Raw genomic sequence first — 16281 nt, 5'->3', positions numbered from 1 at the left:
TTTGATATCCTTATATTTTAGGTTTGCTTTGATTTCATTATGTGTGTTTAAGGCCATTTCTAACAGGAAGAAATATCTGGAAAAAGAAAAGTACGTCTAAATTGGGGCTGTCAATTTATCCTTTTTAGTGGTATTATTTTAAAAAGAACAAAATATGCAATTAATTGTTTCCCCACCTACACGTTAAACAGAGCAGTTCTAGCTTAAAGGGATACTCCACCCCAAAATGAAAAGTTTGTCATTAATCAATTAGCCCACATGTGGTTCCAAACCTTTCAAAGCTTTGTTCGTCTTCGGAACACAATTTAAGATATTTTGGATGAAAACTGGTAGGCTTGTGACCATCCCATAGACTGCCATTCGTCTTCTCTGTTTCTCTCCACATGTTTATGTATTTTTACGGTTTGATTTGAAAGAAAACATCACAACTTGTGGCGCGGCTGACTCAGAAGAGCGTACGCTGTCTGCGTTCAACTCATATTCTCCAAAATGGTGCTACGGCATTGTGGAGAGAAACAGAGGAGACAAATTGTTGAATAAAGTCATTATTTTTCTCGTCGCTTCATAACATTACGGTTGAACCACTGATGGCAGATGGACTATTCTGACGACATCTTTCATACTTTTCTGGGGCTTGACAGTGTAACTTACTTGGCAGTCTATGGGACAGTAAAAAGCCTCCTGGTTTTCATCCAAAATATCTTAAATTGTTCCGAAGTTCCGAAGACGAACAAAGCTTTTACGGTTTGGAACCACATGGGGGTAAGTGATTGATGACAACATTTTAATTTTGGGGTGAATTATCCCTTTAAAGTACAACCTTTAGGCAACGTTTTTTGGCAAACCACACTTAGAGTATGTGGTGCCAGCAACATGTTCTTACATCAAAAAACAAAAGAATGGGGCAGAAGAAAGGGATATTTAAAAAGCCAATCTACTGTAAACCAGAGATATGGTGTCTTTAAAATTGCTGAGCTCATGGCGAGAGATGCTAAGAAACAGCAACACTTGACTCTTACAGATACTGTTTAAAAAAAAAACATGGTAGACATAATGCAAAAGTAAGCTGTGTGTAAATGGCCCCTATGGATAAACGGATAGTTTTATGTTAAAAAAATATAGAAATAAAACACATATTACAACATCTAGAGGCACTTTTCTTAATTTCTATTATGTGATTTGTATCTGCCAAAATAAAGTTTTAAAATAGTTTTAAATGAGATGTTTTCTCAGTCATAATTGATATGAGTAAATGTGTTTAATGTTAATTAAATTATATATGATTTAATCCATGTAATGAATTTCTTTAGTTGATTGACAGCCCTAATCTAAGTACCATTCAAAATGAACAAATTGCTAAATATTATAAAACATTTAAATCAGATATATTAAAATGCAGTTTAGGATGCATTTTACTCTTCCTTAATTATCTCATGGTTGAGCTGAGGCCTGAAATTCAGTGAGCTGAATCAGATGCTTTATGTCCATCCCAAGAGCCTGATTTCCAGTAGAGATGTTTGATGTCCAGTAGGGATGTGAAATGAATTCCCATACGACAGCTTTGCATCGTACAACAGCTTCTTATTGTAGAGTAACTCTGAGAGGAAAGAAAATACCCACTTTCAATGATCCTAGTAATATCAATGATCCTATATATCTCAAATATGTTCTTCAAATGCAGGTTACTGGAGCAGGTTTCATGTTTGCTTATTCATCTCTTATTTCCTCTCTCTCTTTCTCTCGCTCTGCCTCTTTTCTATCTATTCCACTCCCACACCCTAGTAGACCACGGGGACATGATGCAGGAGATGCAGGCTTTTGGCGGCAGCCCGTTGTCATGGCAGCAGGGCGAGTGCACCAGTCATATGTCATCTTGTCTGTCCTGCTCCACTGGGGGCAGCATCGCTTCCGTCGAGCTTCCAGAGAGCTGTACCTGCATGCATGACCGGTGAGAGTTTTATTGGTTAGAAAACCCGTTAAAAACAGTAATATTGTTAATTATTAATACAACCGCATACAACCGTTTTGTATTTGAATACAAATGTAATATCTAATTTAATTACATCTAAATGAATTTTCAGTACTTGTTACTCCAGTCTCTTCAGAAATCATTCTAATGCACTAATTCGTTGCTCAAGAAACATCAGTGTCAAAAAACATGATTTTACAGGATTCTTTGATGAATAGAGAGTTAAAAGAAAGGCATTTATTTGAAACGGAAATCTTCTGTAACATTATCTTTACTGTTATTTTTGGTCAATATAATGCATACTAGCTTAAATTAAATCTATTAATCGTATAAAATATGATCTTATATCATAATCTTATTTAATCTTGTCATTTCCATCCTGTATTGTTGTTGTTATTATGTGGTGGAAAATAAAAATTTCTGGAATTCTGGAAATGTTGTTTTGCGTAGCATTTTATGCATCCTAATTATGTACAAATAAATAATATCCTTACACTTACGCATAATTATTTAAATTTAATGGAAATGACAGTAGGGTGATGATATTTTTCTTAAATTTTCTTTGTTTCATCTCAAGCCCATTTGCTCTGAGACTAACCATAGTGAAAACTTCATTAGTATTAATATTGTTGGTTGTATCAGTTTTTCTTTTCTTTGATTTTTTGTACAGATTTATATAGATCGTTATCACACAATAAATATCAAAATTATTTATTTCTTAGTTTGTTTTGGTTTTCAATGGATTTTCATACTTTAAGATGCAAATTCTGACATTAAAACTGATACATAAATCAACGAAAAGTGATGAAAGCATAATGAAAAATTTCCATGACATTTTTAAAGTGACTTTCATATTACCAAAAGAAAACAGATACAATCCCTGAGACATAAGTACCCAGATAAAAACTTTTTGATTTGATTGCATCATAAAATAATTGCTGTTAATAGTGTTCATTGTCTGTTTGATTACGTCTTTAATTGATTTTGCTGTACATTTCTGCCATATGTACATTTACTGACAGTCACCACTGATAAGCTACTACTAAATATTATATAAACTTAATTTTCTGTAAAGTTGCGTTGCAAAGATTTGTATCGTGAATAGCAGTATGCAAACAAACTTGAATTGAATATATTAAATCATTTATTGAGTGCATATATGCTGTTTGGCTGTTGTTTGCATATATGTTTGCAAAAATCATCTGACTAGTCCTCCTGTATTGAAAGATGTAACGGATGTTTCCCTTCTGTGTCCAGTATTCCACTGAAGACGCTGTGCCAAAATATGAAGAGACAGATTGTGTCTCGAGCGTTTTATGGCTGTAAGTCCAAAGAAAATCTGTGCAATTTTTTCATATCAATTAGTATAAAACACCCTCAGCTGTGCATATAGTGTTGTAATGCGCTCATGCCACTTTTCCATCTGTAGGGCTGGGTTACTGTCGGCACCTGTCCACTGTGAGGACGCACCTTTCAGCACTGGTCAACCACAACATTGTCCCTCCGGACAAGCCCAGTGAAGCCTCTGGAGGGCTCAGCAAAGATGTGTGGAGTAAATATCAGAAAGACTGTAAGGTTAGCCTAGTACTCTTCAGCTCCGGTCACTAGAGGGTACTAGCGGTCAGTGGCATCTACCGTAGGTTGCAGTAGTCCCGCTGTCTCCATCTGTCCCTTTTTCTCTCTTGCCAGAATTATAAGGAGCTGGAGCTGCTGAGGTTGGTTTACTATGGAGGGGTGGAGCATGAGATCAGGAAGGAGGTGTGGCCATTTCTGCTGGGCCACTACAAGTTTGGGATGGGCAAGAAAGACATGGCTCAGGTAAAGCTTTATAAGCACTCTTCTTTGTCACAATAGTTTGCTCTGGTGTGAGGTACGTTCTGATTGTCTGACGTGCCCTCGTGTGTTTCGTAGATTGACGAGAAGATCACAGCAAGGTATCAGCAGGTGATGCGGGAGTGGAAGGCATGTGAGGTCATTGTGAAGCAGCGGGAAAAAGAGATGCAGTCGGCCATCTTTGCCAAGTTGTCGTCAGGGAGCAGTATAGACAGCCACGTCCTCCGACTCATCCATAGGGACTCCACCATTAGCAACGAGGTCAGTCACAAGCTCTGTTTAAGTAAGTATAGGTTATTTACTTACAAACCTAGCAAGCTGCCTTGCTGCCTACATAGGCAGTATAGTAACACTCACAGAATCACTTAAGTGAATGCTTTGGGATTCTCTTATAAGGTAGAACCTTATATGGCACATAATCCTTTCTTACTTGCAGATCATTTCAATGTAGTTAGTAATTAGCATGTTCCTATGCTGAGTGGTCAGCGGTGAACATATTTATGTGCCTGACACAACAATTGTTTTATTTTATTTATTTATACGTGGGAAGTCGTGGCCTTGTGGTTAGAGAGTTTGACTCTTAACCCTAGGGTTGTGGGTTCGAGTCTCGGGCCGGCAATACCATGACTGTGGTGCCCTTGAGCAAGGCACCAAACCCCCAGCTGCTCCCCGGGCACTGCAGCATAAATGGCTGCCCACTGCTCTGGGTGTGTGTTCACGGTTTGTGTGTAAACTTTGGATGGGTTAAATGCAGAGCATGAATACTTGGCTGTATGTCACGTCACTTTGACTTATTACAATATTCAATACCACTCAGAACTTAAGTATGGATAAACATACATGCCACATATAGATATTGGGTAAAACAGTTCATTTTATATTTCACTTTTCAATACTTTTGAGTATTGAATGAAATGTATGTTAATTATCATGTTAGCATGTTGCTGTTCAATACTTGAATAAGCATACCCAAATTTTGAGTAATATTTGGTAATAGTTTGTTTTTGATTACATACCAATACTTTTTAGTATTATTAATGTGTATTAATAATGTGTTGTTGGGATAAGCTAACTGTTCAGTAATTTAATAAACATATATGCCGCACAAAGATGTTAGGATGTTAGGCCTACATAATTTTGAGTTCCTAATGAAATTTATGTTTATTTGCTGTTTGGTTTTAGCATGTTGCTAAGCTAACTGCTCAATTCTTTAAAGGGGTCATCGGAGGCAAAATTCACTTTACATGTTGTTTGAGCATAAATGTGTGTTGGAAGTGTGTGTACGCATCAACCTTACAATTTTTTTTAAATCAATATATTAAAATCCCCTTTCTCAAATCAGGCTGTTCTGAGATTCCTGGCAGAATGATGTAGTTCTGCACAGGCCCCTCCCATGATTGATAAGGCCATCTTACCATTGACCCACCCTGAGTGAGCCGTGAGCTGTCTGCCAATGTGTCGTTATTTACTGAACTCTAAACCACTAAAGTAACAGAGGATTAATGTTACTTTCATTTTTGAAGGGAATGCGCCCTCTGATCTGCCTAAATGGGTTTATGTTCGCGCAAATCATTCATGATCCATTAGAAGGGTTTTTTATAATCTTTGCAAACGCCTAAAGTGCTAATAGCAAGTTTCGTGGCGGAAGTTTACAGTCTGCTCCGTCATCCCATGGAAGAGAGGGGTGGGGTCAATAGAGCTCATTAGCATTTAAAGCAACATGGACTAATACAGCTTACTGAAACAAGAGCTGTTTTTGACGCCTAACCTGATTTTACCAAGTGAGACATGTTCCTGGGACAACATCGTTGTTGACCCTGGAACAACATTGTGATTAACCAATCAGATTTGAAGAACCAGTTTATAGATTTTGTGAAGTTTATGCTTAAAATCAGTGTTTGGTGCTTGTACATCAGTGTCATTCATCTATCATTTCCTCTGATTTTAGGGATTACTCATGGTTAAGGTTAGGTTTAGGTGTAGGGATATGGTTAAGAATATATTTTTGGAGTAAAATGTTGTTCCAGGGTCAACAAAATATGTTGACCTAGGAACACATCGGACTTGGCAAAATCAGGACGTGCGTTTTTGACAGGGTAAAAAGGGTGTTTTTTTATGCTACCATCATATCCCATCCATCCCATCTCTTCTCTGTCTTAAGGTATTCATGTCTGTGGATGAGCCTGACGCAGGGGGTCACAACACCTCATGTGAGGGAGGAAGTACTCCCACCTTAACCACTGTGGTTACCCCAGCCATGTTAGCTCCAGACGAGAGGCCTCTGGTGGAGTTTGACTCTCCAGACTCAGGCCTGCCCTCCTCCAGGAACTACTCTGTAGCATCTGGACATTCCCAAATCATGTCCAGCATCGATGACGGACAGAGCATGGAGGAGGACACTACACCCACCGGGGTACTGGAGGAGCAGGGTGGACGGGACTCCCTGAGTGAGGACAAACTCTGCAGTCAGCTGGACAAACTCACAACCACTACTGAGGGCACGCCACCATCCTTCTCCTCTTATACGGTACGTTAAGACACTGTTTAAAGGGATAGTTCACCCAAAAATGAAAATTCTGTCATTAATTACTTATGTCGTTCCAAACCCATAAGACCTTCATTCATCTTCGGAACACATTATTTTTGATGAAATCCAAGAGCTTTCTGACCATTCATAGACAGCAAGGGTACTACTATGATTAAGGCATAGAAACATTGTTAAAATGTGACATCAGCGATTCAACTATAATTTTACCAAATTACAAGAATACTTTTTGTGTTCAAATAAAACTAAAATAACAACTTTAAATTTAAATACCGAACGAGTAATATTATTTACGTTCAGATCAAAGCATGCACATGCATTGTGATTCTTTCCATAATGGCGCTACAGGGTGACAGGGAGGAGACAAATTGTTGAATCAAGTTATTTTTATTTTCTTTGCACACAAAAAAAATTCTTGTAGCTTCAGAAAATTATGGTTGAACCACTGATGTCAAATGGATTATTTTAAAGATGTTCTTACTATGTTTCTGTGCCTTTATTGTGGTAGTACCCTTGCTGTCTATGCAGGTCAGAAAGCTCTCGGATTTCATCAGAAATATTTTTATTTGTGTTTCAAAGATGAATGAAGGTCTTACGGGTTTGGAACCAAATGGAGGTGAGTAATTAATGACAGAATTTTTTTGGGGGGTGAACTATCTATTTAACTTGATACACCATTACAGATCTACTACATTTATCACAGTCAAAATTGTAAAGGACAATGATTTATTCTGGTCAGTTGTTTTGCAATGTGCTTGTGAGCAGATTGAGCTGTTGGACAAGGTGGCTCTGAACCTGCACAGAATAGACAAAGACGTCCAGCGCTGCGATCGTAACTACTATTACTTCACTACCAGCAACCTGGAGAAACTGCGAAACATCATGTGCAGGTCAGTAGAGGACCGTGTTGATCTCGCTGATCTGTCGTCTTCTCGTTCGGCCGTGTGTGACTCTCTCAGAATAGCAGCTCATTGAATTTCAAATCCGTCAGTCTGTTAGATTAATCGAAAAACATAAATCACAGACTAACTAATTTTCTAAAACGGCTGAACTGAGGCTCAGTCGACCTCAGTCTCTTATGTCTTTGTCCTTATTTTATGATCCAGTTACGTGTGGGAACATCTGGAGATTGGCTATGTGCAAGGCATGTGTGACCTTCTAGCTCCACTGATGGTCATTCTGGATGATGGTGAGTGAGAGAGACATTGAAACATAATAGACATAGAGACATGTAGTCTTCTCGATGTTTCACCTTGACTTGTATATTTATTATATGTGACCCTGGACCACAAAACCTGTTATAAGGGTCAATTTTCTAATGTGAAATTGAGATTTATACATACATACCTAAAAGCTGAATAAATATGATGGTTTCCATTGATGGTTTGTTAGGATATGACAATATTTGGATGAGATCTATTTGTAAATCTGGAATCTGAGGCTGCAAAAAAAAAAAAAAAAAAAAAAAAAAAAATATATATATATATATATATATATATATATATATATATATATATATATATATATATATATATATATATATATATATATATATATATATATATATATATAGAAAAAATGCCTTTTAAGTTTTCCAAAATAAATTCTTAGAAATCCATATTATTAAACTATATATATATATATATATATATATATATATATATATATATATATATATATATACAGTATATATGTGTGTGTGTGTAGTCCTTGGTCTAATTTGATGTATTTAAATGTTATTTATCATTTTTTTGTATTAGGAACTATTTTCAACATAAAAATTTTCTGTTAAAATTTCATATAAAATATTCTATTTTTATAATTATGTTCTCTTCTTTTTTTTACCCCCTCTAAAGAGTGCTTGGCCTACAGCTGTTTCACTCAGCTAATGAAAAGGATGAGTCAGAATTTCCCTACCGGAGGAGCCATGGACAATCATTTCGCCAATATGAGGTCACTAATACAGGTAACATGACACATGACCTTTCTTCCTCTTCCTGCCTGAGTCAGCGCTGTGATTTGTCGGTTCTTCTGATGCCGTCTGTGACATAATGAGTTCTGATCATGAAGGTTCTTATTTATTTATTTATTTTTTCAGATCCTTGACTCAGAATTGTTTGAGCTCATGCAGCAGAATGGAGATTACACCCATTTCTACTTCTGCTACCGCTGGTTCCTCCTGGACTTCAAAAGAGGTGAGGATCATTTCAGATACTTTTAAACAAGGTGAAGATGCCAAATCTCAGATTGTACCTTCATTGCTTAACTTACTGTGTAACTTGTGTGTCTGTGTCAGAGCTACTCTATGAGGATGTGTTTGCCGTCTGGGAGGTCATCTGGGTCGCCCCTCGCATCTCCTCTAAACACGTTGTCCTGTTCATTGCACTGGCCTTGGTGGAGGTGTACAGGGACATTATCCTGGACAACAACATGGACTTCACTGATATCATCAAGTTCTTTAACGGTGAGTCAACTGAATAGAGGACAGCTTTAAAGATGAAGTGACTGTTTTCGGATTTTCCAAACACACTCCCTGCCTTTCATTGATTAAACAAAATGAATAGCTCCAACCGCCAAACCCACGCCATTGGTTGAGCCAACTTTCTCCATTGGCAACTGGTCAAAAGTAGCAGTTTGTAATTACAATTTTTTTTTGTAAGCAACAAAAGTAAAAACCAAAAAAAAAAGTAAAAACATTCAAATTGTGAAACCGGTTACAGTTTTAAAGAACTATTTCCTATTTTAATATATTTTAAAATGTAATCAGGCCTGGTTTTGGCTAGTGAAATTTTACAGATTTCTAAAATAATGTGGTTAATCACAGTTCTTTCATGATTTAACAGGAAGGGGCAATTAACTTAGGTCCAGGTATGTATGGATAGATCTTTTCTCACGCAACATCACTTAAAATTTTAATTTTGTATTTACTTGCTTTATCTTTGTCTAATACAAATTTTTTTTGATGATCTGAATCTTTTAAGTGTTAACAAATATACATAAAAAAAAAAAAACGGAAAGGGGGTAAAACCTTTCAAGGCACTGTATGTATATATATATATATATATATATATATATATATATATATATATATATATATATATATATATATATATATATATATAATGTGACGAGTCAGCTGCCTCCTCCCTGATTGTCACCGGCACCCCGTCCTAAATCGCCGCCCTTCACCAGGCTCCCGACTGGAGTGGGTGTGTGAGAGGAGGGGCGCTGGACGAGTCAGGGCTGGCGGCGTGTGATGGGGCACACCTGAAGGAAGTGGAGCCTCATTACCGCCGCTGTTTAAAAGCCCAACGCGCCTCTCCTCAGGAGACCGGTCTCTTCCCCGTGCATGCACACTGGTGTCCTCGTGGGTCCAGGAAGGGTGCGTTGAGGGACTCCCGCGCCACCAAGACGTGAGCTGCCGGACCCGCGATCCGGATGGGAACCGCACCCGTATACACGGCCGACGGGCCAGGATGCCGGGCCGTCCATCCCCTACCAGCGCCGCGGCCGACGAGAGAGATGTGGCCGCTAGATGAAGCCGCCGCCCCTCGCGCCCCGGACCAAGGAGGGGAGCGCGTGCGGCCGCCGGACTCCGCCCCTTACCTGGACCCTTCCTCGATGAACACTGCCCGACCTACACATACCCCGCAGCACGACGAGGACACCAGATTCCCTGTTATTTTGGACACTTCCCCCCCTTTGGCCACTTTTATCCCCTTTGTTTTATGATTTCTGTTAATAAAAGCCTCTCCGAGGCCTGACGCCACGCCCACTGTGTCTGTCTTGTGCTCCTCCCGTGACACTGGTGGAGAATGCGGGCAGGCGGAGCCTAGACAGCGCAGTTGGGAAACGTCTGGTGACGTCACTCCCTCTCGCTTGCAAACGTTCGTGAGAACCCAGACTGGGACGGAGGAAAACTGGGGACAGCCTCCCAGCCACACAAGGGGTAAGTGACTTTTCCATTGTCATTTTACCCTGTGGTTGGTTGAGGCTGTCACTAAAACCCGGTTTCTCTGTCCCTGTTCTGGTGCGCTGCGAGAGGGAGGACCGCCCGGAGAGGAAGCCCCGCCCACTCCGACCGTTTGGAGCCTGGTTGAGGATGGTAGCACTCCCGTGTGGGTGGCGCCCTGGGGACGGGGATGTCGCTTGGGAGGGGGAATGTGACGAGTCAGCTGCCTCCTCCCTGATTGTCACCGGCACCCCGTCCTAAATCGCCGCCCTTCACCAGGCTCCCGACTGGAGTGGGTGTGTGAGAGGAGGGGCGCTGGACGAGTCAGGGCTGGCGGCGTGTGATGGGGCACACCTGAAGGAAGTGGAGCCTCATTACCGCCGCTGTTTAAAAGCCCAACGCGCCTCTCCTCAGGAGACCGGTCTCTTCCCCGTGCATGCACACTGGTGTCCTCGTGGGTCCAGGAAGGGTGCGTTGAGGGACTCCCGCGCCACCAAGACGTGAGCTGCCGGACCCGCGATCCGGATGGGAACCGCACCCGTATACACGGCCGACGGGCCAGGATGCCGGGCCGTCCATCCCCTACCAGCGCCGCGGCCGACGAGAGAGATGTGGCCGCTAGATGAAGCCGCCGCCCCTCGCGCCCCGGACCAAGGAGGGGAGCGCGTGCGGCCGCCGGACTCCGCCCCTTACCTGGACCCTTCCTCGATGAACACTGCCCGACCTACACATACCCCGCAGCACGACGAGGACACCAGATTCCCTGTTATTTTGGACACTTCCCCCCCTTTGGCCACTTTTATCCCCTTTGTTTTATGATTTCTGTTAATAAAAGCCTCTCCGAGGCCTGACGCCACGCCCACTGTGTCTGTCTTGTGCTCCTCCCGTGACAATATATATATATATATATAATAAATGCTACTATAAATATTGTTACCTATATGAAATATTGCCTTTTATCTTGTAATTTTACAAAAGATAAAAGCACATACTTTCAATTAATGTAAAAAAATAAATAAAATAAAAATAATAATTCTACCCAGTATTACAGTAATTAGAGATGTATAAACCTGAAAACCAGATTTTTTTTTATAGCACTTCTCTATGAAAGACTTTCAAATGTAGTCCTTAGAAAGCAGAATGAAATGGCACTATTAAAAACTGTGAATGTGTTAAAATGAAATTAAAATAGATTTAATTTTTTTATATTTTATTTTTACATGAACACACTAACTTTGCTATCCCTTATAAAAAAATGTTTTGCTGACCCTGCAGCACCTCGTTGCAGCCTCCTGGGGATGCTTGAAGCTCTATCTGAAGAACCCTTTGCAGGAGATGTTTTTATTATACAACATTAAAAAACAGCAAACTTCAGCTTTAAGATATCACAGCACGACACTGAGTTTTAAACCGGAAATGCAGCATGTGGCCATGTGAAAGTATCATTCTATTGAATAATTGTTTTCTCTGTGTTCTTCTCTAACAGAGATGGCCGAGCGCCACGACGTGCAGCACATCCTCCGAATAGCGCGGGAGCTGGTACACAAGGTGCAGACCCTTATCGAGAACAAGTGAGAATAAGAGTAGGCTGCCGCCCACCGAGTCCCGTCTGGCCAAATCTCCTCGTCGAGGCTCGAGACCGCCCAGGATCTGCCTCGACGTCTCGACTCTTAATATCGTTTGCCTGCCACAGAATGCAGTTGTGTCAGACCCTGGCGTTGTCTGCATGCTCGTGGTGTTTGAGCACACTGTGACTGACGTTTTTTCCTTTCTTTTCTGAACACGCCTCCAGTACACACCACACAGATCAGGTCCTTTTAGATCTGCTTTTATAAGAAATGGAAAGCCTCGTACAGGGGCACAACTGTTTCCCTTCCCTAATGGCTGCCAAATGTACAGTAAGTATTCCACGATGAATAAAAACTAGCACAGCTCTGAATCCTCAAACTAGGCAGCGTTAGGTCAGCTCCCTTAAATAACAACCAAGCCACGAAGAAGTCGTCGAAACAGTGTGTGACCAAAAGGACTGTGCCAATAACCTTGTGCTAGTATTTATATAACCTCGTTTTATCGTTTAGCGTCTCTATTGCCCCTTTTCTTCATCAAACAATGTTTTGGTTGATGGTGATAATGACAATGATCTCAGAAAAGTAGTTGACGTTGCCTTTGTTACACATTTCGTGACCTGTGTCCATATGTTTGCACTTTGAATCTGTGGCTCCATGACCCCCGTGATGCTCCTCACTGACAGGTGTTATCAGGGGGCACTACACTTCCCTCAGTGTCCTAAAGTCTGGAAAGGGTCCAGGCTCTTCCACGGGACAGAAAACTGCTTCCACGTGATCTGACGAGACGCATTAGTCTTCGGTGTGTCGCTACCTTCAGGCTCTGTTCACACTGCATATACTGTACACTACTGTTCAAAAGTTTAGGGTCAGTAAGATTTTTGATCATTTTATTCCGCAAGGATGCATTCAATTAATCAAAAGTGAGAGTTAAGGCATTTATAATGTTACAAAAGATCTGGGTTTCAAATAAAAGCTCTCTATTTTTCAAAGAATCCTGAAAATATATTTCCACAAGAAAATAATCAGCAGCACAACTCTTTTCAACATTAGTTTTAAAGGAGATTTTGAAGTTTTGAAAGATTATGTGTGACACTGAAGACTGGAGTAATGGCTGCTGGAAATTCAGCTTTATATTAATACATCTTAAAATATATTCAAATAAAAACCAGTCATTTGTGAAATGATAATAGTATTTCACAATATCACTATTTTTTATCAAATACATGCAGCACTGGTAAGCATAAGATACTTAAAAAAAAATACTAAAACAAATCTTACTGACCACAATCTTTTAAAACTTTTAAAGTTGCATACATAAATCTTGTCATATTTCCATATCTAATCTTCATGACTGATAATATACATTTTGACCATGTCCAAAATTATGAAAAAGAACTTCAAAAACTAGATTTTAAATGAGGCCTAAATTAGACCTGCTTTCAGCATGTTAAGGTTCTTTCTCATCAAATGTGTCTTGCATAATAGTTGCACATTTTAAGAGAAATACAGTCTTCCCCATCTTCCAACTAATTAATGCCTAAGGTCGTTTTGAATTGAACACGAGCTTACTGAATCCTTCACACAGTGCTGCAAGTGATATTTTCTTGAATAGTATGTGAAATAAATGCAGCATCCAATCATCATTTCGGAAATAAAGCTTATTTATAGTGAAAATGTTAACTTTTGATATTCTCTTCAAGTGAATCAATGATACTATATTGGAAATGGACTGTTAAGGCATGCACTTTGCATTGTGGGATATTATATTCCATGCAGTGTGCTGTTATATGCTACACATTTGGTCGTCAGGGTATTCCACACATACTGCCGAAGTAGTATGCTATTCCTCACAGCCTAAATCCCCCAAAACAAAAAGCAACTGTACTTTTCTAACAGCTGACAGAGATTATGGGAGAAGTGGTCTTCTTATGATGTGACTATCGGTCAATTCCTTTTGTCAAAAGCGTGCGAGTGCGAAGGATGTTTTAACCCTTCCGACAGGAGCTCATGTACCAAAGCCTCTCAAACATCTGCATCCTTCATACACACGTGCAATGCTAAACCACAACTCGAAGACTGTTGATCAGGTCTATAAAAGACAAATCATTTCTTTTCATTTCTACTGCGATACATTTATTATCCTCCTTTATGTGTGTATTACTGCACTGTAAATAAAGAGAGAAGCGCTGGATTTCTATGAGGACACTACTGTCAGCGGTTTCAGACTCTTATTTTTTAACTCTTATAGCTGTACAATTTGAACCATGGGAAACCTTTGTTACTTGTTGACTGTTACGTCCCTTATAAACGTTGTGCACTGGTTTCTGATCATTTCAAATGTAAATTTTTGTCTGGACGCCAACATCAGAATGATGTATTGTAACGGGTGGATCATTTACCTTGAATGTACATGTATTATGGAAAAAAGTTATATATATATATTGCAAATCAATTTATGCATTGCATTGACAGAAGGTAACAGTAAAGATTTCTAATGTTGCAAAATATTTCTTTTGCAAATAAATGCTGTTCTTTGAACATTCTATCCTTCAAATAATCCTGAAAAAAGAAAAAAACAGAAATTGCACAAACATAAGCTGCACAAGTGTTTCTGAGCACTAAATCAGTATATTAAAATGATTTCAGAAGGATCTTGTGACAATGAAGATCTTTGCCTTCACTGGTGATAAATTACATTTTCAAATAGAAAAGTTTAAATCAACATTTTAAATCAGAATAATGTTTCAGACAATATTACATTTTTACTGTATTTATGATTTTAAACGGTACACAATATAAAGAATGGAACTAGCACATAAAATGTGCAGTGTTTTCAAGTGATATAAGAATGTGACTAATATCAGCACATTGGCTGCCAACAGCGCTCAGGGTTTATTTCATTGAAAGAAATGAAAAGAGTACATAATTATGATTTACACTTAAGTACAAAAATAACAATTGTAAAAACAACAACAAACATCACAATGTGCGGATTCTCTGCCAATGGAGAACACGTCAATGAGCCTCTTCTGTTCAGCACTGGCAGCTCATTTATTACAGCTCTCAATGTACATAAGGTCACTCCATTGTGAATGCAGAGAACAAAATGCATGTCTATCTCTACACAAGATTGAAGTCTTGCACATCATTCAGTACCCAAGGAATTGCACGTTACGAAGACATGAAAAAAACAAAAAAAAACCACTTTAAAATAACGTCTTCTAAAGCTAACGCTCCTCCATAAATATTTCCTTGCTGCTAATTAAATCCACTGTATTTTCTTATAACAGAATCACAGGTTTGTGTAGCTAGGAAAATAAATGAAACTTAGAGTACAGTGTGGAAAAAAAGTAAAAAAATCAAATCAAATAAAAAGCAATGACATTCTTAGGCCACAATTGTTACAGTACAACATCAAAGGCCAAAACTGTCCTCCAAAGAGTGGTCCGGATCCAAAGGCCTGTGTGTGTGTGTATATATGTGTGTGTGTGCGCATGTGTGTGTGTGTTTCCATGCATGGAGGTCCCAGCATAGCGGGGGTGATGCAGTTCCATCATGGTCCCACGACATCTGCCTCTACTCAGCCCTGAAACACAGCAAGAGCACAGCAGTACGTCACCTCACCTCTACTGACCTCACAAATATTATCATCCTTTACTAATCATTCTTTATGTTATAGGAAGTTGAAGTTAAAATGCAGGTATCAAAATATATTATTATTATTATTATTAATTCTACAACTGTTATTATTATTATTGATAATAAATACATTGATAAATTATAAAAAATATTTATAAAATTATTAATAAATTACTATGATTACTATTAATAATAATAATTAATATTAATAATGAATTATACTAAAAGTCAAATAATGTATCAAAAAATGGGTCAATATTATGTGACTGAACCGTATGGTAAAGTACATTAAGACTTAACACCGTTTCTAGAATAATACTTTAAATATGATGTCATAAATATCAAATAATGTCAAAACATGATGGTGAACAAATTCACCAATTCTCAGGAAACCACATTTAATATTAATAATAATATTTTTCTAGCATAACTTTCACGATTCCCTTGAAATAACTCTTGTACTGTAAATCATGTTCATGAAAACACTGCTTGATACAAAGAGGGAGCAAAGTTTGCCAGTAAAGATGATAATAACTCACTTCTGTTGATAAAGCTCTGTTCCTCTTCTCCTAACTTGGGTTGGGCTTTTCTAGGGACTTCTGTAGCTGTGATAAGAGAAACATCTGTTACACATGTGTGGACACAGGACAGTCCAGCCTAGAGCAACGCATGAATCAACAGATTTCACTGTATTTGTATTGTTGTGATGTTAGTTAGCTTTAATTTCTTCTCGTGATCTCTGATGAGAGTGCATGTTCATATGTATTTAGACATA

The 16281-nt window shown here is 39.0% G+C and overlaps 2 protein-coding genes across 4 annotated transcripts in view; one reads left to right on the top strand and one right to left on the bottom strand.

Annotated features, from left to right (window-relative positions):
- LOC127972260 (small G protein signaling modulator 2) overlaps positions 1–14410 on the top strand; it is a 47164-nt gene extending 32754 nt beyond the window's left edge. For both annotated transcript variants that reach the window (XM_052575622.1, XM_052575620.1), the window contains 12 exons: positions 1783–1948; positions 3227–3291; positions 3399–3544; positions 3659–3787; positions 3881–4063; positions 5964–6329; positions 7113–7237; positions 7454–7536; positions 8204–8313; positions 8446–8542; positions 8644–8811; positions 11786–14410. In XM_052575622.1, coding sequence (XP_052431582.1) covers positions 1783–1948; positions 3227–3291; positions 3399–3544; positions 3659–3787; positions 3881–4063; positions 5964–6329; positions 7113–7237; positions 7454–7536; positions 8204–8313; positions 8446–8542; positions 8644–8811; positions 11786–11874 — 1727 coding nt within the window. In that variant the 3' untranslated portion in view covers positions 11875–14410. The remainder of the gene's footprint in view (positions 1–1782; positions 1949–3226; positions 3292–3398; positions 3545–3658; positions 3788–3880; positions 4064–5963; positions 6330–7112; positions 7238–7453; positions 7537–8203; positions 8314–8445; positions 8543–8643; positions 8812–11785) is intronic.
- Positions 14411–14735: 325 nt separating this feature from the next.
- LOC127972261 (protein-tyrosine sulfotransferase 1) overlaps positions 14736–16281 on the bottom strand; it is a 40568-nt gene continuing 39022 nt past the window's right edge. For both annotated transcript variants that reach the window (XM_052575623.1, XM_052575624.1), the window contains 2 exons: positions 16046–16111; positions 14736–15453 (listed from right to left, as the gene is read on the bottom strand). In XM_052575623.1, coding sequence (XP_052431583.1) covers positions 16076–16111 — 36 coding nt within the window. In that variant the 3' untranslated portion in view covers positions 14736–15453; positions 16046–16075. The remainder of the gene's footprint in view (positions 15454–16045; positions 16112–16281) is intronic.

Source organism: Carassius gibelio, chromosome B15, assembly GCF_023724105.1.
Source record: "Carassius gibelio isolate Cgi1373 ecotype wild population from Czech Republic chromosome B15, carGib1.2-hapl.c, whole genome shotgun sequence".
In the NCBI taxonomy this organism is placed as follows: domain Eukaryota; kingdom Metazoa; phylum Chordata; class Actinopteri; order Cypriniformes; family Cyprinidae; genus Carassius; species Carassius gibelio.
This window is presented reverse-complemented; position numbering and strand designations above follow the sequence as displayed.